Consider the following 15,780-nt stretch of genomic DNA (forward strand, 5'->3'; position numbering starts at 1 on the left):
GGGGGTTATTCAGAGATGAACGCAAATGGCTGCATACTCAGCCAGATCTGCGTCCATCTCTGCACATGCTGGGGGCTGCCCAGCACAGTGCAAGGCCGCCCAGCATGTGTATGGCCGCCTCCCGATGCGTTCTCTATCTAATTGCGAACGCATCGGATCTAAGGTTGACCCCTGGCAGCACAGCCTGGCTGCAGTGTCAGCCGTTCAGTGGTAATTTTTTCCCCAGAGTGGCTGCATGTGATGTCACACAGCCATCCTGAAAGAGGTCCCGGCTCACCCCCATTCACACCGATACGCATCCCCAACGCCATGTTGCTGTTCCAAAAACACCCGCCGCTGATAATCACATTGCGGTTGCATCCATCGGGGATGCGACAGCAATATGTGTGGCCACTCTTTCTTAGTGGTTCAATCTGTTAATTTTTACTTTTTAGACCAAATTGGGCAGAAACTACTATGCCTATGGTCTAAAATAGTTTCTTTATCCAGAAACAACCCACTGTACAGTATGTTACCAGACTGGGCACAGATCAGGTTGTGATTAACCTAAAAAACTTCACGTGTCTGCCTTTGGACTAAAACCATGACTAGAACAAAAAGTTATTTTTATTAAACTAAATTATAGGTTTGCATACAGTATATTTACTCTAACCAGATAAAATTGTATGAAATCATATAAAACAATAATTTTTATGTAAATACTACTTCTTTTCATATTATTATTAATTAGTAGTATTGGGAATTGCCATATAGCCTGTTCGGGATGTACTTAGCATCCCAACATACGAGATGGCGGCAGTCAGGAGACCGGCGCCAGAATCCTGACACCTGTCAGAATGCTGGCGATGGAATCCTGACTGCTGGAATTCCAAATGTAAGTATGGCGGGGAATATTAGGGTTAAACTGCAGGGGGAGGGTTAGGGTTAGGCTGCGGGGGTCCAGAGGTTTAGGGTTAGGCTGCGGGAGTGAGGGTTAGGGTTAGGCTGCAGGAAGGGATGGTTAGGGATAGGATTAGGGTTAGTTCAGTTTGTCATCCCTGTTGGGATTTGGCCAGTTCCGGTGACGGTATTCTGACTGCCGGCATCCTGACTGCCGGTTTCCAATACCCAACACACTTGTTGTGTGGAGATAGTTTTATAGAAGTACTAAATAACTATAGTACACTCCCTAAAATACAGCAGTGTACTTATTTTACTCAGAGAAGACAAATATAAATAATAGTAGAAATCATTGCTTTTTTTTTGGGGGGGGTGTATTTTTTTATGAAAATGCTGAAAATAGCTCTAATGATGAATTTACTAATCAAGTATTAAGTTTCATTAGTCTATAATGCACTTTATTGGAAAAAGAAAACAAGTGTAATTAGTCTCTGTAATTTACGATTACTGTTATTAACATCAATGTTATAAAGTTTATGCATGAATCAATGGGATTATAATAACATTAAATTGTCTCTCCATGTGTCCAGGCCACACTTAATCCCAGTCTCTACCTGGTGTTGCTGCTTCATTTATATCAGCAGAGATACGAGGAACTGTTGCGATTGTCAAACACTCGAGAACGGGTATCTGAGGTAGGTGTCAAATATTGGTAATGTTATTAAAGTGTGGCTCTATGCAAATACAGACTTAATCATTTGAAAGCACTATGCATCCAAGAGTGTATGGATCTACTGATAGACAACATACTGTATGTCTGACGTGCCACAGACTGCCACCACTTGAAGAAATGAATGTTGGGAATACAGCGTTCAGAAGAGTGTCAGTTGCTCAACTGCATTGTACAGTATGTCTCAGCAAAACTATAACACAGGGGCTCTCAAACCTCAGGACCCCAAACAGCTCATGTTTTACAGTTCACCTGGTAAATTCAAGTGTATTTATTATTCACTGACACATTTTAAGATGATCCCCCAGCAGAGCTAATTGTAAGACTAAAGAGAGAGATGGGATTCTTGTTGAGGGAGACAATGTAATAGCAGGTCATCTTAGTCATTATTTTTGCTCAGCATTCACTCTTGAAAGAGAGGGAAGGGTGCCACAGTTAAGTTGTAGGTCTAGGGGTATATTCAATAAGAGTCGGAAACTGCCGTCTTGTCGGAAAGACGGCAGTTTCCGACTGGAATAGGTCGGAACGGGTTCCAACCTATTCAGTACAGGCAATTATTTTTCGACAAGTCGGGAAACCGGACTTGTCGGAATGCTGTCGAAAAGCAGGTGGATCGGCGGAATACTAGCCGATCCGTCTGCTGCTGTCGGAAACGGGGCCATATCCGACAGGTTTTGGCCCCCTTTCCGGCAAACTCAATCCGACTTGAAAACAAGTCGGATTGAGGTGAGAAGACGGGGAGCGGTGCGGCGGGCTACTGGGAGTGGGGATGAGAGGTACCTTGATGGCCGTCCCCCGGCCAGGCACCTCTCTCCCTGCAGAGCCTCCCCCGCCGCCGCAGACATCACCCCCTCTGCCAGCTCCAGCCGCCGATCTCAGCTCCCCTGCTGGCTCCCACACTGTTCTTCCTGCCGGCTGCCGCTCAGTGTTCCCCCCGCCGCTGCTGTCAGCGCACCCGGCAGCCGCGGCAGGACAAGACACAGGGAACGGACAAATCCAACAGTCAGATTTGGCCACTCTTTAAATAGGGGTTGTCGGGTCCATTCCAACAACTGCATGTCGGAATGGACCCGACTCTTATTGAATATACCCCCTATTCAGAAAAATGAGGTAGAAACAAGTACATTTATAGAGGAGTCGGTCCTAACAGACCTCCCAAAACTGAAAGTGTATAAATCAGTGGGGCCAGATGGGATCATCCAAGGATACTAAAAAATACTTATTTTTATACTTATACTTAGGATTCTGTTGGAAGCACCATTAACAGAATTATTCAAACAGTCACTAGCTACAGGAGTAATTCCATAGGACTGGAAAAGAGTGAACGTAGTCCCACTGCACAAAAGTGGAAGCTAGGAAGAGGCAAGCAACTACAGATAAGTGAGCCTTACATCAGTAGTAGGGAAATTGATGGAAACACTCTTAAATCCAGCAATTTACAGGATCTGGATTTACTGTGGGAAGGTCATGTCAAACAAATCTTACTGACTTCTTTGACTTGGTGACTAATATAATAGATATAGCATATCACATAGCAGAATGTTAAAAACTTGAAAGCATGGGATTTGATACTAAGATGGTTGAATGTATATGATCTTGGTTACAGGATAGAAAATAGAGTTGTAGTAAATAAAGTGCATTCACAGGAGGGAAATATTACCAGAGGAGTACCCCAGGGATCTGTACTTGGACCAGTGCTTCTTAATATCTTTATTGGTGACATTGCAAATTACTTTTTGCAGATAACACAAAGGTATGTAACAGAGCAGACACACCAGGAAGGCTAAAACAAATGATTGATGATCTAGGTAGACTAGAGGAATGGTCAAGAGTGTGGCAACTGCAGTTTAATGCCCAAAAAATCAGAATCATGCACTTGGGTCTCAAAAATCCAAAGACTAAATATATTTTCTCTTACGTCCTAGAGGATGCTGGGCACTCCGTAAGGACCATGGGGTATAGACGGGCTCCGCAGGAGACATGGGCACTATAAAGAACTTTAGAATGGGTGTGCACTGGCTCCTCCCTCTATGCCCCTCCTCCAGACCTCAGTTAGATCCTGTGCCCAGAGGAGAGTGGGTGCATTACAGGGGAGCTCTCCTGAGTTTCTCTGATAAAGAATTTTGTTAGGTTTTTTATTTTCAGGGAGCACTGCTGGCAACAGGCTCCCTTCATCGTGGGACTGAGGAGAGAGAAGCAGACCTACTTCAGTGATAGGCTCTGCTTCTTAGGCTACTGGACACCATTAGCTCCAGAGGGAGTCGGAAAGCAGGTCTCCCCTTGATGTTCGTCCCGGAGCCGCGCCGCCGCCCTCCTCGCAGAGCCGGAAGATAGAAGCTGGGTGAGTATAAGAAGAAAAGAAGACTTCAAGGCGGCAGAAGACTTCAGATCGCAGGCAGGAAACTACTTTAAAGTCTATTTATGCGCATACAGGTGCTTTGCTCAGACCGGCAATAGCATCGGCATGGGTGTGTAGTACAGTTGCAGCTTGGACAGATACCTTGTCAGCTGACCTTGATACCCTAGATAGGGATACCATTTTAATAACCTTAGGCCACATTAAAGACGTAGTCTTATATATGAGGGATGCTCAAAGAGACGTTGGGCTGCTGGGTTCGAGAGCCAACGCCATGGCGGTTTCTGCTAGGCGCGCCCTGTGGACTCGCCAATGGACGGGTGATGCCGACTCAAAGAAACATATGGAGGTTTTGCCATACAAAGGTGAAGTTTTATTTGGGGAAGGTCTCGCGGACCTGGTTGCCACAGCTACCACGGGTAAATCTACCTTTTTGCCTTTTGTTCCCCCACAGCAAAAGAAAACTCCACAGTATCAGATGCAGTCCTTTCGGTCGCGTAAGTCCAGAAGAGGTCAGGGCTCATCTTTCCTCGCCAGAGGTAAGGGTAGAGGGAAAAGAATGCCTGCTACGGCTAGTTCCCAGGAGCAGAAGTCCTCCCCGGCTTCTACTAAATCCACCGCATGACGCTGGGGCTCCACTGAGGGAGTCCGCACCGGTGGGGGCACGTCTTCGACTCTTCAGCCAGGTCTGGGTTCTGTCAGACGTGGATCCTTGGGTGATGGATATTGTATCCCAAGGCTACAAACTGGAATTCGAAGAGGTGCCCCCTCGCCGATTTTTCAAGTCGGCCTTGCCAGCTTCTCCCCCAGTGAGGGAAGTAGTGTTCGCTGCAATTCAAAAGCTGTATCAACAGCAAGTGATTGTCAAGGTTCCCCTAGTCCAACAGGGGAAAGGGTACTATTCGACCCTGTTCGTGGTCCCGAAGCCGGATGGTTCGGTCAGACACATTTTAAATCTAAAATCCCTAAACCTGTACTTGAGAAAGTTCAAATTCAAGATGGAATCGCTCCGAGCTGTGATCTCCAGTCTGGAAGGGGGGGATTTTATGGTGTCACTCGACATAAAGGATGCATACCTTCATGTCCCCATATATCCTCCTCATCAGGCGTACCTGAGATTCGCTGTACAGGACTGTCATTACCAGTTTCAGACGTTGCCGTTTGGGCTTTCCACGGCCCCGAGGATTTTCACCAAGGTGATGGCGGAGATGATGGTGCTCCTGCGCAGGCAGGTAGTAACAATTATCCCATACTTGGACGATCTCCTGATAAAAGCAAGATCGAGAGATCAATTGCAGAAGAGCGTGTCGCTTTTCCTGAGAGTGCTACAACAACACGGTTGGATTCTCAATCTGCCAAAGTCACAATTGATTCCAACGACTCGACTATCATTCCTAGGCATGATTCTGGACACGGAACAGAAGAAGGTTTTTCTCCCGATGGAAAAAGCCCAGGACCTCCAGAACATGGTCAGAGACTTGCTAAAACCAAAAAGAGTGTCTGTTCATCAATGCACTCGAGTTCTGGGGAAAATGGTGGCAGCCTACGAGGCCATCCCCTTCGGCAGGTTTCATCCAAGGACGTTTCAGTGGGACCTCCTGGACAAGTGGTCCAGGTCCCATCTACTAATACATCAGAAGATAAGCCTGTCCCCCCGGGCCAGGGTGTCTCTCCTGTGGTGGCTGCAAAGTGCTCACCTTCTAGAGGGTCGCAGGTTCGGCATTCTGGACTGGGTTCTGGTGACCACGGACGCGAGCCTCCGAGGATGGGGAGCAGTCACACAAGGAAGACATTTTCAGGGGCTATGGTCAAGCCAGGAGGCTTGTCTACACATAAACGTACTGGAATTGAGGGCCATATACAACGGCCTACGACAAGCGGAGGATCTTCTTCGCGACCTACCGGTTCTGATTCAATCAGACAACGTCACAGCCGTGGCTCATGTAAACCGCCAAGGTGGGACAAGGAGCAGAGTGGCAATGGCGGAAGCCACCAGGATTCTTCGCTGGGCGGAAAATCACGTAAGCGCTCTGTCAGTGGTCTTCATTCCCGGGAGTGGACAACTGGGAAGCAGACTTCCTCAGCAGACACGATCTCCATCCAGGAGAGTGGGGACTTCATCTGGAAGTCTTTGCAGAGATTACAAGTCAGTGGGGGCTGCCTCAAATAGACATGATGGCGTCACGCCTCAACAAGAAGCTTCCGAGATATTGCGCCAGAACAAGGGACCCTCAGGCGATAGCAGTGGACGCCCTGGTGACACCGTGGGTGTTCCAGTCGGTCTATTTGTTCCCTCCTCTTCCTCTCATCTCAAAGATATTGAGAATCATAAGACGAAGAGGAGTACAGACAATTCTCATTGTTCCAGATTGGCCTCGAAGGGCCTGGTATCCGGATCTGCAGGAAATGCTCACAGAAGATCCGTGGCCTCTTCCTCTCAGAGAGGACCTGTTGCAACAGGGGCCCTGTCTATTCCAGGACTTACCGCGGCTGCGTTTGACGGCTTGGCGGTTGAACGCCGGATCCTAGCTGAAAAGGGCATTCCGGATGAGGTCATTCCTACCCTGATAAAGGCTAGGAAGGAGGTGATGGCGAAACATTATCACCGTATTTGGAGGAAGTATGTGTCTTGGTATGAGTCCAAGAATGCTCCTCCGGAAGAATTCCATCTGGGCCGTTTTCTTCACTTCCTCCAGACTGGAGTGAATTTGGGCCTAAAATTAGGCTCCATTAAAGTTCAGATTTCGGCCCTATCCATTTTCTTTCAGAAGGAATTGGCTTCTCTCCCAGAAGTCCAGACTTTTGTGAAAGGAGTGCTGCATATCCAGCCTCCTTTTGTGCTTCCAGTGGCACCATGGGACCTTAACGTGGTGTTACGGTTCCTTAAGTCTCACTGGTTTGAGCCGCTTCAAACGGTGGAATTAAAGTATCTCACTTGGAAGGTGGTCATGTTGTTGGCCTTGGCATCTGCTAGGAGAGTACCTGAGTTAGCGGCTTTGTCTCACAAAAGCCCCTATCTGATCTTCCATGTGGATAGAGCTGAGTTGCGGACTCGTCCTCAATTTTTGCCTAAGGTGGTTTCCTCTTTTCATATGAACCAACCTATTGTGGTGCCTGTGGCTACGCAGGACTTGGAGGATTCCGAGTCCCTTGCTGTGGTCAGGGCATTGAAAATTTATGTAGCCAGAACGGCTCGGGTTAGGAAAACAGAGGCAGTGTTTGTCCTGTATGCAGCCAACAAGGTTGGCGCTCCTGCTTCTAAGCAGACTATTGCTCGCTGGATCTGTAATACGATTCAGCAAGCTCATTCTACTGCTGGATTGCCGTTACCAAATTCGGTAAAGGCCCATTCCACTAGGAAGGGGGGCTCCTCTTGGGCGGCTGCCCGAGGCGTCTCGGCTTTACAGCTTTGCCGAGCAGCTACTTGGTCGGGTTCAAACACTTTTGCTAAATTCTACAAGTTTGATACCCTGGCTGATGAGGACCTCATGTTTTCTCAATCGGTGCTGCAGAGTCGTCCGCACTCTCCCGCCCGGTTTGGAGCTTTGGTATAATCCCCATGGTCCTTACGGAGTCCCCAGCATCCTCTAGGACGTAAGAGAAAATAAGATTTTAAACCTACCGGTAAATCTTTTTCTCCTAGTCCGTAGAGGATGCTGGGCGCCCGTCCCAGTGCAGACATATTTCTGCACGACTTGTATATAGTTCTTGCTTACATAAGGGTTATGTTACAGTTAAGATCGGTCGTTGACTGATACTGTTTGTTCCTACTGTTAACTGGTTGCGTATATTCCAGGTTATGCGGTGTGGATGGTGTGGGCTGGTATGAATCTTGCCCTTAGATTACCAAAATCCTTTCCTCGTACTGTCCGTCTCCTCTGGGCACAGTTTCTCTAACTGAGGTCTGGAGGAGGGGCATAGAGGGAGGAGCCAGTGCACACCCATATCTAAAGTTATTTTTAGTGCCCATGTCTCCTACGGAGCCCGTCTATCCCCATGGTCCTTATGGAGTCCCCAGCATCCTCTACGGACTAGGAGAAAAAGATTTACCGGCAAGTTTAAAATCTTATTATTTCTATTTTACTTGTGATTCTCTGAGGAGACCCGTATATCATAAATTGTTTGGCAGCTGAGGACCGCCTGTGAGTATCTATGTAATAACAGAACTGTGTGGGTCCCTTATAACACCAGGGACAATGGTGTAGTTAAATGTATAATTTCTATGAATGTTCACTGCGTGTTTTTGCACACCGAATGCTCTGTATCTGATCATACTCGTTTAAAGAAGAATCCAAGTTATACATCATTTGTTGCATATACACTTGTGAGTGATGAATTGTAAATAGGTGCTGACCGAGTGTTAGCCCATAGAATTGCAGTCTATGCAGAATTGAATTTTCCCAGTTTTCAGACTGTTCAGTGAGAGGGTTAATGCAAATGCACACTGATAATGATGACTGCTGTGGCGTTGCCATGGGTTATGGCGATTTCTCAAGAGTCTCTCTGTAATTAAGATGTTAGATGTGACTTGATGACTTGATTTCTATGATTTTTTATTAAAATGCCTGCTATGCTGTGTCCTGACTGTAACCTGGGGGGGATAGTTTATGCTTCTTTGGAGTCAGAGACCAAATAACAATCTCATACCAGTTGTAAAAGGTCCTGTGTCATGCCTCACTCCCCAAAATACTGGAACCAAACTGAAACTTTCAAGCTCTCCTACACAAGAGAGATATACGAGTAGTGGTCCCAGAGGTCAGCTAATTTACATCTATAGGTGACTATCCACTACTCAGACTTGTCTGAACTGCAGATAGCATCAGATTTCTCTTGAACTCTCCCGGGAGCGTCTCGGGAATCGGATCGGACCCTGGCTTTAGTTTTCACTACATTCACTTCAGATATATCTGATGCAATCTATCATGTACAAATATTGGAAAGCTGCTCAATCAGATGTAATATCAGTCAGGTGCTAAAAGGGAGGGGTAATTCTGTGTAAGAAAAAACAATTTGTGTTCCCTAATGCACACTGAGTGAGTAATAATACTACATAGTAATCAGATAATACGGAGATCTTAGTTGCGTATATCTGCAGATATAGGGTTAAGCACCCAGGCCGATCGACAAGGCTTCTCCTTCACTGGGGGTCCCTAATACTAGGTATGGGTCCGGGGTGCAGGACCCCATCATGCCGGCACAGGTCGGCTACCCCAGGTCAGCACACAGGTGAAAATTAATAAGGGTTAATCAGAAGCACAGAAGTGCTATGTAAGTGAAGTGTGATTAAAATACTGTGTGCTGACCTGGGGTAGCCGACCTGTGCCGGCATGATGGGGTCCTGCACCCCGGACCCATACCTAGTATTAGGGACCCCTAGTGAAGGAGAAGCCTTGTCGATCGGCCTGGGGGCTTAACCCTATTTCTCTATCGTCCTAGTGGATGCTGGGGTTCCTGAAAGGACCATGGGGAATAGCGGCTCCGCAGGAGACAGGGCACAAAAAGTAAAGCTTTAGGATCAGGTGGTGTGCACTGGCTCCTCCCCCTATGACCCTCCTCCAAGCCTCAGTTAGATTTTTGTGCCCGGCCGAGAAGGGTGCAATCTAGGTGGCTCTCCTGAGCTGCTTAGAATAAAAGTTTAGTTAGGTTTTTTTATTTTCAGTGAGTCCTGCTGGCAACAGGCTCACTGCATCGTGGGACTAAGGGGAGAAGAAACGGACTCACCTGAGTGCAGAGTGGATCGGGTTTCTTAGGCTACTGGACACTAGCTCCAGAGGGACGATCACAGGTTCAGCCTGGATGGGTCACCGGAGCCGCGCCGCCGTCCCCCTTACAGAGCCAGAAGAGACGAAGAGGTCCGGTGAAATCGGCGGCAGAAGACATCCTGTCTTCAGACTAAGGTAGCGCACAGCACCGCAGCTGTGCGCCATTGCTCTCAGCACACTTCACACTCCGGTCACTGAGGGTGCAGGGCGCTGGGGGGGGAGCGCCCTGAGACGCAATATAACGGAATACCTTAGGTGGCAAAACAGAATACATCACATATAGCTCCTGGGCTATATGGATGTATTTTAATCCCCTGCCATTTTACACAGAAAAGCGGGAGATAAGGACGTCGTGAAGGGGCGGAGCCTATCTCCTCAGCACACAAGCGCCATTTTCCCTCACAGCTCCGCTGGAAGGACGGCTCCCTGACTCTCCCCTGCAGTCCTGCTTCAGAATCAGGGTAAAAAAGAGAAGGGGGGGCATTTTTGGCAGCAAATAACGATAATAACAGCAGCTATAAGGGAATAACACTTATATAAGGTTATCCCTGTATATATATATATAGCGCTGGGTGTGTGCTGGCAGACTCTCCCTCTGTCTCTCCAAAGGGCTAAGTGGGGTCCTGTCCTCTATCAGAGCATTCCCGGTGTGTGTGCTGTGTGTCGGTACGCGTGTGTCGACATGTATGAGGAGGAAAATTATGTGGAGGCGGAGCAGTTGCCTGTGTTGGTGATGTCACCCCCTAGGGAGTCGACACCTGACTGGATGATTGTATTTAAACAATTAAGTGATAATGTCAGCAATTTGCAGAAAACTGTTGACGACATGAGACAGCCGGCAAATCAATTAGTGCCTGTCCAGGCGTCTCAGACACCGTCAGGGGCGCTAAAACGCCCGTTACCTCAGTGGGTCGACACAGACCCTGACACAGATACTGAGTCTAGTGTCGACGGTGACGAGACAAACGTAATGTCCAGTAGGGCCACACGTTACATGATCACGGCAATGAAAGAGGCATTGAACCTTTCTGACACTACAAGTACCACAAAGAAGGGTATTATGTGGGGAGAGAAAAAACTACCAATATTTTTTCCTGAGTCAGAGGAAATAAATGAGGTGTGTGAAAAAGCGTGGGTTTCCCCCGATAAAAAACAGCTAATTTCTAAAAAATTATTAGCATTATATCCTTTCCCGCCAGAGGTTAGGGCGCGTTGGGAAACACCCCCTAGGGTAGATAAGGCGCTCACACGTTTATCAAAACAAGTAGCGTTACCGTCTCCTGATACGGCTACCCTCAAAGAACCAGCTGATAGAAGGCTGGAAAATATCCTAAAAAGTATATACACACATACTGGTGTTATACTGCGACCAGCAATCGCCTCAGCCTGGATGTGCAGTGCTGGAGTCGCATGGTCGGATTCCCTGACTGAGAATATTGATACCCTGGATAGGGACAATATTTTGTTAACTATAGAACATTTAAAGGATGCACTACTATATATGCGTGATGCACAGAGGGATATTTGCACCCTGGCATCAAGAATAAGTGCTATGTCCATCTCTGCCAGAAGAGCGTTATGGACGCGACAGTGGTCAGGGGATGCGGATTCCAAACGGCACATGGAAGTATTGCCGTATAAAGGGGAGGAGTTATTTGGGGCTGGTCTATCGGACCTGGTGGCCACGGCAACGGCTGGAAAATCCACCTTTTTACCCCAGGTCACTCCACATCAGCAGAAAAAGACACCGTCTTTTCAAACTCAGTCCTTTCGTTCCCATAAGTACAAGCGAGCAAAAGGCCACTCTTTTCTGCCCCGGGGCAGAGGAAGAGGAAAAAGACTGCACCATGCAGCCGCTTCACAGGAGCAGAAGCCCTCCCCTGCTTCTGCCAAGTCTTCAGCATGACGCTGGGGCTTTACAAGCAGACTCAGATATGGTGGGGGCCCGTCTCAAGAATTTCAACGCGCAGTGGGCTCACTCGCAAGTGGATCCCTGGATTCTACAGGTAGTATCGCAGGGGTACAAACTGGAATTCGAGGCGTTTCCCCCTCGTCGTTTCCTGAAGTCTGCTTTACCAAAGTCTCCCTCCGACAGGGAGGCAGTTTTGGCAGCCATTCACAAGCTGTATTCCCAGCAGGTGATAATCAAGGTACCCCTCCTGCAACAAGGAAAGGGGTATTATTCCACGCTGTTTGTGGTACCGAAGCCGGACGGCTCGGTGAGACCAATTTTAAATCTGAAATCCTTGAACACTTACATAAAAAGGTTCAAATTCAAGATGGAGTCACTCAGAGCAGTGATAGCAAACCTGGAAGAAGGGGACTATATGGTGTCTCTGGACATCAAGGATGCTTATCTCCACGTCCCGATATACCCTTCTCACCAAGGGTACCTCAGGTTTGTAGTACAAAACTGACATTATCAGTTTCAGACGCTGCCGTTTGGATTGTCCACGGCACCTCGGGTCTTTACCAAGGTAATGGCCGAAATGATGATTCTTCTAAGAAGAAAAGACATTTTAATTATCCCTTACTTGGACGATCTCCTGATAAGGGCAAGATCCAGGGAACAGTTAGAAGTCGGAGTAGCACTATCTCAGGTAGTGTTACGTCAGCACGGGTGGATTCTAAATATTCCAAAATCGCAGCTGATTCCAACGACACGTCTACTGTTCCTAGGAATGATTCTGGACACAGTCCAGAAGAAGGTGTTATTCCCGGAGGAGAAGGCCAGGGAGTTATCCGAGCTAGTCAGGAACCTCCTAAAACCAGGACAGGTCTCAGTGCATCAGTGCACGAGGGTCCTGGGGAAAATGGTGGCTTCTTACGAAGCGATTCCATTCGGAAGATTCCATGCAAGAACATTTCAGTGGGATCTACTGGACAAATGGTCCGGATCGCATCTGCAGATGCATCAGCGGATAACCCTGTCGCCAAGGACAAGGGTGTCTCTCCTGTGGTGGCTGCAGAGTGCTCATCTACTAGAGGGCCGCAGATTTGGCATTCAGGATTGGATCCTGGTAACCACGGATGCCAGCCTGAGAGGCTGGGGAGCAGTCACACAGGGAAGGAATTTCCAGGGCCTGTGGTCAAGCCTGGAAACGTCTCTTCATATAAACATTCTGGAACTAAGGGCCATTTACAATGCCCTAAGTCAAGCAAAACCTCTGCTTCAGGGTCAGGCGGTGTTGATCCAATCGGAGAACATCACGTCAGTCGCCCACGTAAACAGACAGGGCGGCACGAGAAGCAGGAGGGCAATGGCAGAAGCTGCAAGGATTCTTCGCTGGGCGGAAAATCATGTGATAGCACTGTCAGCAGTATTCATTCCGGGAGTGGACAACTGGGAAGCAGACTTCCTCAGCAGACACGACCTTCACCCGGGAGAGTGGGGACTTCACCCAGAAGTCTTCCACCTGATTGTAAACCGTTGGGAAAAACCAAAGGTGGACATGATGGCGTCCCACCTCAACAAAAAACTGGACAGATATTGCGCCAGGTCAAGGGACCCTCAGGCAATAGCAGTGGACGCTCTGGTAACGCCGTGGGTGTACCAGTCAGTGTATGTGTTCCCTCCTCTGCCTCTCATACCAAAAGTACTGAGAATCATAAGAAGGAGAGGAGTAAGAACTATACTCGTGGTTCCGGATTGGCCAAGACGGACTTGGTACCCGGAACTTCAAGAGATGCTCACGGACGAACCGTGGCCTCTACCTCTAAGAAAGGACCTGCTACTGCAGGAGCCTTGTCTGTTCCAAGACTTACCGCGGCTGCGTTTGACGGCATGGCGGTTGAACGCCGGATCCTGAGGGAAAAAGGCATTCCAGAAGAAGTCATCCCTACTCTGGTCAAAGCCAGGAAGGACGTAACCGCAAAACATTATCACCGCATTTGGCGTAAATATGTTGCGTGGTGTGAGGCCAAGAAGGCCCCTACAGAGGAATTTCAACTGGGTCGTTTCCTTCATTTCCTGCAAACAGGACTGTCTATGGGCCTAAAATTAGGGTCCATTAAGGTTCAAATTTCGGCCCTGTCGATTTTCTTCCAGAAAGAACTGGCTTCAGTACCTGAAGTTCAGACATTTGTAAAAGGGGTCCTGCACATACAGCCTCCTTTTGTGCCTCCAGTGGCACCTTGGGATCTCAATGTGGTGTTGAGTTTTCTAAAGTCACATTGGTTTGAACCACTTTCCACTGTGGACTTAAAATATCTCACATGGAAGGTGTCGATGCTGTTAGCCTTGGCTTCAGCCAGGCGTGTGTCAGAATTGGCGGCTTTATCATATAAAAGCCCTTACTTAATTTTTCATTCTGACAGGGCGGAATTGAGGACTCGTCCTCAATTTCTACCTAAGGTGGTTTCTGCATTTCACATGAACCAACCTATTGTGGTACCTGCGGCTACCAGGGACTTAGAGGACTCTAAGTTGCTTGACGTTGTCAGGGCCTTGAAAATATATGTTTCCAGGACGGCTGGAGTCAGAAAATCTGACTCGCTGTTTATCCTGTATGCACCCAACAAGCTGGGTGCTCCTGCTTCTAAGCAGACGATTGCTCGTTGGATTTGTAGTACAATTCAGCTTGCACATTCTGTGGCAGGATTGCCACAGCCAAAATCAGTAAAAGCCCATTCCACAAGGAAAGTGGGCTCATCTTGGGCGGCTGCCCGAGGGGTCTCGGCTTTACAACTTTGCCGAGCAGCTACTTGGTCAGGGGCAAACACGTTTGCTAAATTCTACAAATTTGATACCCTGGCTGAGGAGGACCTGGAGTTCTCTCATTCGGTGCTGCAGAGTCATCCGCACTCTCCCGCCCGTTTGGGAGCTTTGGTATAATCCCCATGGTCCTTTCAGGAACCCCAGCATCCACTAGGACGATAGAGAAAATAAGAATTTACTTACCGATAATTCTATTTCTCGGAGTCCGTAGTGGATGCTGGGCGCCCATCCCAAGTGCGGATTATCTGCAATACTTGTACATAGTTACAAAAATCGGGTTATTATTGTTGTGAGCCATCTTTTCAGAGGCTCCGCTGTTATCATACTGTTAACTGGGTTCAGATCACAGGTTGTACAGTGTGATTGGTGTGGCTGGTATGAGTCTTACCCGGGATTCAAAATCCTTCCTTATTGTGTACGCTCGTCCGGGCACAGTATCCTAACTGAGGCTTGGAGGAGGGTCATAGGGGGAGGAGCCAGTGCACACCACCTGATCCTAAAGCTTTACTTTTTGTGCCCTGTCTCCTGCGGAGCCGCTATTCCCCATGGTCCTTTCAGGAACCCCAGCATCCACTACGGACTCCGAGAAATAGAATTATCGGTAAGTAAATTCTTATTATCTGCAGATATACGCAACTAAGATCTCCGTATTATCTGATTATTATGTAGTATTATTACTCACTCAGTGTGCATCAGGGAACACAAATTGTTTTGTCTTATGCAATCTACTGTATCATGTGCCAGATCAAATCAGATATACAGTATCTGATGAACACATGCTACATGTGATTGATCTGATGCTGCTACTGCTGCCGTCACGTCCTGTGGTGGGTGGGAGTGGCCAGGGAGATGCCAGTTAAGCATACTTGCCTACCTGACCCTCTCCATGAGGGAGAAAATGCTCTGTTCCTGGACTTTCCTGGTAATGCATGATTGCCATCACCTGTGGTGAGCTAGGTAATTGATAAGAAAGGTGTTTCTCTATCGTCCTAGTGGATGCTGGGGTTCCTGAAAGGACCATGGGGAATAGCGGCTCCGCAGGAGACAGGGCACAAAAAGTAAAGCTTTAGGATCAGGTGGTGTGCACTGGCTCCTCCCCCTATGACCCTCCTCCAAGCCTCAGTTAGATTTTTGTGCCCGGCCGAGAAGGGTGCAATCTAGGTGGCTCTCCTAAAGAGCTGCTTAGAAAAGTTTAGCTTAGGTTTTTTATTTTACAGTGAGTCCTGCTGGCAACAGGATCACTGCAACGAGGGACTTAGGGGAGAAGAAGTGAACTCACCTGCGTGCAGGATGGATTGGCTTCTTTGGCTACTGGACATTAGCTCCAGAGGGACGA

General features: G+C 48.0%; 1 protein-coding gene across 1 annotated transcript in view; it reads left to right on the top strand.

Annotated features, from left to right (window-relative positions):
• MARCHF10 (membrane associated ring-CH-type finger 10) overlaps window positions 1-15,780 on the top strand; it is a 225,104-nt gene that overhangs the window by 156,806 nt on the left and 52,518 nt on the right. The window contains exon 9 of the mRNA XM_063960018.1: window positions 1,470-1,574. Within this exon, the coding sequence (XP_063816088.1) occupies window positions 1,470-1,574 (105 nt within the window). The remainder of the gene's footprint in view (window positions 1-1,469; window positions 1,575-15,780) is intronic.

This window comes from Pseudophryne corroboree, chromosome 3 (assembly GCF_028390025.1).
Source record: "Pseudophryne corroboree isolate aPseCor3 chromosome 3, aPseCor3.hap2, whole genome shotgun sequence".
NCBI lineage: Eukaryota > Metazoa > Chordata > Amphibia > Anura > Myobatrachidae > Pseudophryne > Pseudophryne corroboree.